The sequence below is a fragment of the Corylus avellana genome, chromosome ca7 (genome assembly GCF_901000735.1).
Source record: "Corylus avellana chromosome ca7, CavTom2PMs-1.0".
In the NCBI taxonomy this organism is placed as follows: domain Eukaryota; kingdom Viridiplantae; phylum Streptophyta; class Magnoliopsida; order Fagales; family Betulaceae; genus Corylus; species Corylus avellana.
In genome coordinates, this window is record NC_081547.1 from 26067843 (window position 1) to 26075209 (window position 7367).

The 7367-nt window shown below is 36.5% G+C and overlaps 1 protein-coding gene across 2 annotated transcripts; it reads left to right on the forward strand.

The window, feature by feature from the left end:
- The first annotated feature begins 2074 nt into the window (after positions 1-2074).
- On the forward strand, positions 2075-6010 carry LOC132188355 (protein IQ-DOMAIN 3). 2 transcript variants are annotated; one of them, XM_059602779.1, is made up of 6 exons: positions 2075-2429; positions 2864-2953; positions 3100-3417; positions 3975-4202; positions 4557-4676; positions 5020-6010. In XM_059602779.1, the coding sequence occupies exons 2-6, from the start codon at positions 2879-2881 to the stop codon at positions 5731-5733; spliced, it is 1455 nt and encodes a 484-aa protein (XP_059458762.1). In that variant the 5' UTR covers positions 2075-2429; positions 2864-2878; the 3' UTR covers positions 5734-6010. The 2 variants fall into 2 exon arrangements, with proteins under 2 accessions (XP_059458762.1, XP_059458764.1); XM_059602781.1 differs by lacking the exon at positions 2075-2429 and adding an exon at positions 2569-2589.
- The last annotated feature ends 1357 nt before the right edge of the window (positions 6011-7367 follow it).

Genomic DNA, 7367 nt, shown 5'->3' on the forward strand with positions numbered 1-7367 from the left:
CTTGTATCACCTTTTCTTTATACGATAATACGTGATAATAGTTTTCCTATATGAGTAAGAGGCCCACTCAATAAATCCTCGAAGAGCTCATTTCATAGGCCTCCCGATGCTACCCATGTCCCCCTTCATTTTGGGCAGGAAATACAAGATTTCACATCCAAATGATATTGTCCTTCAATTTGTTGATAGTGACAAATCTCTTGAGGATTCAATGTCCGACATGAATCACAGTTCCTGGCTTTCTTATGAGAATATGGATAATAATAAAAAGAACAAAATTAAATAATAAATTGATAGATTACGATTATTGTAGGTGGTGAATGATGAAAGATATGTAGGTGAAGAATGGAATTATATTGAATAATATTCCACTTAGGGGTAGAAGTCACCAGTATGCACACGAGGTGCTTGATAATATTTCTCACTAACTACTCCCCTTGTTTAGCACATCTACATATAGCAAACTTAACTAGAATGGTTGGAGAGATTAATTGTGGCTAATCTATCTAGGCGTGATCATAGTAGCATCTAGTAGCTGGGAGCCGCATAAGAAAGGCCTAGACAGTAGGAACTAAAGGTGCTTCCTTAAGTCTAACTGAGTCATAACTTGACCCAATCCCACCAAGACATCAATGAGAATTCAAGCCGTTAATACTAATTAAGCATATGTAGGAATTCTGCATTGCGGAGATTCAAATCCACGTCCTAATACATATCCTGACCACTTAAAAAAAAAATTGGACCATTAAATCACAACCCTTGGCACCAATCTTAATCCATTAGTTGTTGGAATCCTTTCATGAATTCAGTCATATTATGATTGGAGAGGCAGACCAGTCAATCTTGAATTCTTGCTCTTATTAGGAACAATCTTAATCCATTAGTTGTTGGAATCCTTTCATGAATTCAGCCATATTATGATTGGAGAGGCAGACCAATCAATCTTGAATTCTTGCTCTTAGTAGGAACAGTCCGAACAGAGATAAGCATCTCATCTTTCAAGACAATCACGTGAGACTGCCCTCTGTCTCTGTGCACTGTTTCTCAACCCTTTTTTGTTTGAGAAAATAAGGTAACATGTGATGCAATGAATGCAGCCACCAGAACATGCCCCTTCCGTTTAATGTTACCTAATGTTAATCCAGCAAATTTTAGTTGCTGTATCTGACAAAGTTTACATTTTCCACGCTCTAGGAGAAAGCGTGCAAGACACTCACTTCAACTCTCATGTCTCAAGCTCACCTCACCTGAATGACATGATAAGGCGTGGACTTTGGATCATATTTCTCTTTCATCATTATATTCTATATTTTATTTTATATTTCACTTTACATATATGAATTATATCGCGTTTTATAAAAATCTTATAAATTTTAAAAAATTCTCGATTTAACTTTTTAAACTTTTAATTTAATTCAATTAACCTTATTTATCATATTTTAAACGTTAAAAGTGATAAAATGATATTTATATTCCTGACTTTTTTTTATAAAATTTCAAATTTATACTTAATTTCAATTTTTTCTTAAAAAAAAAGGTTATTTAAAAAAAATCAAAGAATAATTTAGCATTTTTAGGCATTTCCTTTAGAAGTTAACAGCTAAATCTAGCATAGGGGAGTTAATTGAATGAAATTAAAAGTTTAAGAGTTTAAATTGAGAGTTTTTAAAATTTACAGAGTGTTTTCAAAACACGTAGTAGTTCAAGTCTTCAAGAGTTTAAATTGAAGTTTTCTCATCCTTGTTTTTTTACTAGCAGTAGATGCCCTTTATATCATTGTGTTAGGATTTTATAAAAAAAATGAAGATAAGTAAAAATTTTGTATTTTTGTAAAAAATAATATTTTAATGGTATATAGAAAGATATTTTAATATTTTAACAACGGCAAAGCATTATAGTAGACGTTTAAACAAGGATTTTGCAAAGATATTAATTGGAGTCAAAGTAATTACGTGACAGACTTTTATTGGCGGAAGAATGAATGATGAAACTCCCCATTGGACCCGCAACGGCCATATCAAAATCCCCAGATAACTACTCATTGTACTTATTTTCGGAAAAACGAAAACAAAAAACAAAAACAGCAAGTTGTGTTGTTGCTGTTGTTGTTGCGGTTGATGTTACACTCATGGCCGTTGGTAAAATCTTAAAATAGAAACCACAGCCTATCGGCCCCACCTTCCTCCACCCTCCAAGCTGTTATTGTTCCAACCCCACAGTTGAAGTTTTCTGCGGGAAGATCTGGTCCCCCTTTTCCTCCTCTTCTCCCTCTCTCTCTCTCTCTGCCTGTCTCTTTCTCTCGCTCTTTGTTCACAGAACACGCGTGTTCATCATCAATTCCTTTGAATATTTTTGTTTTTTGTCACAAAGAGAGAGAGTTCATTAATTCTCAGAGATCTGGGGACTGGGAACTCCATGCAGAGCCAGAGGTATTAGAATGTTTCTTTTGTTTTGGCCTTTGTTAACGATACATTTTTGTCCATTTTTGTCTTGGTTTATGTGGGTTCCTGGTTTTCTGTGAAGATCTTTCTATTTGGCATCAGGGTCTTGCACCATTTGTTGGGTTGGAGACTTGGGAGTAATTAATTGGTGGAAAGTTAACCGTTTTTTTTTTATTTGACTCGATGTTCTTAGTCCTCATTAATTTTTGTCCCACATTAATGGCTTGTTAATGGAATTGATAGGTCGTGTTTATTTTAGATCTGTATCCCAAATGCTCACTTCCCATTAAAGTTTTGACTTTTCTAAGTGCTATATTTCTGGGCTTGCTGTTGTTTCCTTGATTTGCAGTAGGTATGGGAAATTTTGTTCATTTGAAATCATGTGGGGCTAAAACTTCATGCTTTGCTTTGTTTTCCCGTAGGTAAATGACTAGAGAATGGGGAAGAAAGGGGGCTGGTTTTCTGCCGTGAAGAAAGCTCTCAGTGCAGAACCCAAGGAAAGGAAAGATCAGGTTTGGATGGTTTTTATCTATGTTTTATTATCTCAGACCAAAGAAACAAACTTTGATGCTATGTGTTTTGCAATTAGATTTGTTTCCAATTATTTCATCGAAGATAAGATTATAGTTAAAAACTATTATACGTTTGTTTTCATTAGAAAACCCATAAATCAAAGAAGACTTGGTTTGGGAAGACCAAGACCAAGACCAAGACCAAGAAATCTGAAGAAACTGCATTAGCTATTCCTGCTCCTCCCCATCCCATTGAAGATGTGAGGTCAATCGAAGCCGAAAATGAACAGAACAAGCATGCTTACTCTGTGGCAATTGCCACTACTGTGGCAGCAGAGGCAGCTGTTGCCGCCGCTCAGGCTGCGGCGGAGGTTGTTCGTCTCACTACCGTTTCACATTACTCTGGAAAATCAGAGGAGGAAATTGCAGCTATCAAGATTCAGACTGCATTCCGAGGATACTTGGTATGATAGCCCTCGAGGATTTGTATATCTCTTATCATATTCTAGCAACATGATGCTTAAATGACGATTTTATCTGAAAAATCAAGGTTGAAATTGTCCACCTGTAGGAGTTTGAATACTTTTCATGGCTTTAGCAGATGTGAAGCAATTATATATGCTTATTTTCTCTCAAGTTTGTTGTCTTCCTTCATTGTTCGAAACAAAGGGCAGTATTGAGCATTTTGAGTGTTTGAGAAAACTTGAGACATATTGCATTTAACGGCTGAGGAACTGGTTATGAATTGATTTCCTTTCCTTTTTTTCTTTTTTTTTTTTTTTTTGGTGGAAAAGGTTTCAAGTCTGTGTTATTGATTGCCTGCATTTGTGTCAACTTCTACTACAAATTTTAAGATTACCTTTTATGTTTTTGTTGAGTATACATAGCATTTAGGAAAAGGCATTCTTTTCTATTTAGGGAGCCAGTTTCAGTGATTTTTCAAGCATAAATTCTTTAGCCCATTTGTCAACAATTTGCTGTATATGGGAAATGGTTTTTACTGCTGGATTTGGTCTCTCAGGCGAGGAGGGCATTGCGGGCTTTGAGGGGATTGGTGAGATTGAAATCTTTGATACAAGGGCAATCTGTCAAACGCCAAGCAGCTAGCACATTAAGATGCATGCAGACTCTTGCTCGTGTGCAGTCTCAGATTCGTTCAAGGAGAATAAGAATGTCGGAGGAGAACCAGGCTCTCCAGCGACAGCTCCAACAAAGATGTGAGAAAGAGCTTGAGAAATTGAGAACTTCTGTAAGTGCCCCCATCCTTTACTTTTTGACCGAAACCATAGTTTTACCCAATACATTTCTCAATTGTTGTTTGGCTATGCAGAATTTGTCTTATGGCTTGCCCTTTTTATCATTCCATTATTTTGTTTGTGAATTTGTGTTTTCCGCTTGACTTATGTTACAAACATAATAGAGGCACCAAATATAGTAACAGACAAAAAAGGCAACTTCTTCACAATTTATTTGTCCAGATACTGCAGGCAATAAAATGATGGGTCATTCTGTTTTCTAATGACAACTAGTTGTTCTGGTTCACTGCTTTCAAAATGTGTGGTTTTATTATTGTATGGCTTAAAGAATAATACTTCTGCAACAGATGGCAGAAGACTGGAATGATAGCACGCAGTCTAAGGAGCAAGTCGATGCAAAACTACAGAGCAGGCAAGAAGCTGCTATACGAAGAGAAAGGGCATTGGCGTATGCATTCTCGCATCAGGTAAGAGACTCTTCCTCTTATTACATGCCAACTATGAAAATGTAATTTGAATTTTGAAGCACCGAAGGGTAGAGGTGATTTAGAAGTATTTTAAGCCAACAAAGTGGAGAAAAAAAAAATAATACAAATAATGTGCAGTTTCTTGACCTTCCTGCCTTAATTTGCTCTCTCCTATTCCTTTGCCTTCTAGTTGTTAATACATTAAAAGAAGTTAAACAGACATACGTGAGACCCGTATTCCATTTACAAACACGCATACTCGCATGCTCACAAAAGATATTATTTTGAATCTGGAATGAAACTTTGTTGTGGGAGCTAAACCAGATCTTGGTGTTTCCAACAGCAAATGTGGAAGAACTCTTCAAAATCTGCAAATCCAACATTTATGGATCCAAACAATCCTCATTGGGGTTGGAGTTGGTTAGAGCGATGGATGGCGGCCCGACCGTGGGAGAGTCGAAGCGCGATGGATCATAGTGACCGTACCTCTGCAAAGAGCGCTGCAAGCCGTGCCATCTCTGTTGGAGAAATCACCAAAGCTTATTCTCGCCGCGATGTTAACCAAGATAATAATAAGCCTTCGCCTACAGGCCAAAAATCGAGCCGACCTCCTAGTCGCCAATCTCCTTCAACTCCCCCTTCTAAGGCACCATCTTCAGGATCGGTAACTGGGAGACGAAAGCCACGAAACTCCATGGGGAGTGGCTGGAGTGGGGATTATGACTCGAGGAGTATGCTTAGCGCCCAGTCAGAGCGCTGGCGTAGGCATAGCATTGAAAATTCATCAGTGAGAGATGATGAGAGCCTTGCTACCTCACCTTCAGTTCCAAGTTACATGGCATCAACACAATCAGCAAAGGCCAAGTCCCGGCTGCCAAGTCCATTAGGGTTAGAGAAAAATGGGACGCCAGAGAAGGGATTGGCGGTTTCTGTAAAGAAACGTCTCTCGTTTTCTGCTTCCCCGGCTGGACCGAGAAGGCATTCTAGTCCTGCTGATATGTACACTAGCTCCATTAAGGACAGTGATGTGCATACAGAGGATAAAAGTAAACAATGAGTGAGGAGACAATGAAGTTGTGAGTTTACCAGTGCAAATGAAGAAAAGTAAATAAAAGAGGGTTACTAGTGTTGTTCTCACTCGACATCTTTTTCTTCTTCTGGACAACTGCTCTTGTAAGAAAACGTTTGTGTATCATGCATGGGATTGGTTTGGGGATGATATAGTTTATGGGAACAATGTTTGATACCTTGTGTTGTGGTCTTGTGGGGATTGCTTCTCTTTATTCATTTTGCTTCTCTCATTTATTTAGTGGGGTTCTTTAGATTCTGGCTCACTATGTTGATGAAATTCTTTTATGATTATGGTTTCCTTTGGATTTGGATCCCCTAAAATTTGCTGTCAGAATTGCGACTTACCCTCAACCTGAGGGCTGCCTGAATTGTATGCAATTCCAGTAACGAATTTTAGGGAATTCTAATCTGTTTCCTTCGTTTTCTTTCAAATGGTGAAATCTACTTATAATTGTAGATATGCAAGGGACAACTCGTTGTGGTGCTATTTACAAGTCTCTAGAGCTGCCATGGGCTTCTAACAACAGATACTTTTTTCAACTTATAATCATTATAAATATGTGGCAACCTACAAAGTATAACCCCCATCTTTGATGAAAGATTTGGTTTCAATTCTTGGAGGGCATGGTTGATGGTACCTATATGCTTGATTAGTCACAAAAAATATGCACTGAGTATACGTTTGGTATGTAAAATGTCTATTCTATCAAAAAAAAAAAAAAAAAAAAGGAAAAACCTTTTTTAGAAATTGAAGAAGGTTGAATAAAATAGCTTAGCATCATAAAATATGATAAGCTCTAACATTTGGAATAGTCAATCTTTTCATGGGCAATGAGAAGTATTTCAAGACTATTTCATTCAACTTTCTTCATTTTTTTTTAATAAAATTGATTCATTTTCTTAATGTAATAGTCATTTCACGTACCAAACATAACCTAGGATAATTAAACGTTGGAGTCTTTAAAACCCAACCACTGCTTCAAATTAAATGGTTCATACTTTGCTGTTGCCTCAATGTTTATCAAAAAGTGAGAAACAATGAATTAAGAAGAAATTAAAATAATCTAAAATATCAAACATGTTAACTAACACTCCCCTGGAGCCATATATATATTTCAAAACAAAAACATTGTTTTAAGATATTCAAAACATAAGTTACAAAAAAAAAAAAAAAAAAAACACTTTTCATCTGTATATCATATTAAATTTTCTTTTAAAAAAATTAAAATTGAAACACTTTTTTTTTCAAAACCATCATAAAAAATACGGAGGTTAAATACTATTCCAGTACCTGTGGTTTACACCAAAATCAAATAGCCATCTAGGTCTTCAAAAATATCACAAATGGTACATGTGGTAAGCCAATAAACGGTATAAACCCACTTGGTACCTCTGTCAAGATTTTGTTAAGTTTTTGAACCGTCATTCATGTACATTTTTTTTTTTTTTTTTTTTTTTTTTTATGGGGGTGGTTCGGCCACCCCAGCGTATTTTTTTATTTTTGGTTTTTTGTTTTTTTTTTTTTAAATGATGTGGCACCCAAAAATTCAGGTACCATGCCACGTGGTGCCCACGTGTAAGGTGATGTGGCGTTCCGTTAAAAAACTTAATTGAATCTTG

Excerpts from the sequence above, each read along its gene's own strand:
- LOC132188355 (XM_059602779.1), top strand. The coding sequence starts at position 2,879 with ATGGGGAAGAAAGGGGGCTGGTTTTCTGCCGTGAAGAAAGCTCTCAGT. Across the intron at positions 2,954-3,099 it reads CCAAGGAAAGGAAAGATCAG|AAAACCCATAAATCAAAGAA; the intron begins GTTTGGATGGTT and ends TGTTTTCATTAG. Across the intron at positions 3,418-3,974 it reads CTGCATTCCGAGGATACTTG|GCGAGGAGGGCATTGCGGGC; the intron begins GTATGATAGCCC and ends TTGGTCTCTCAG.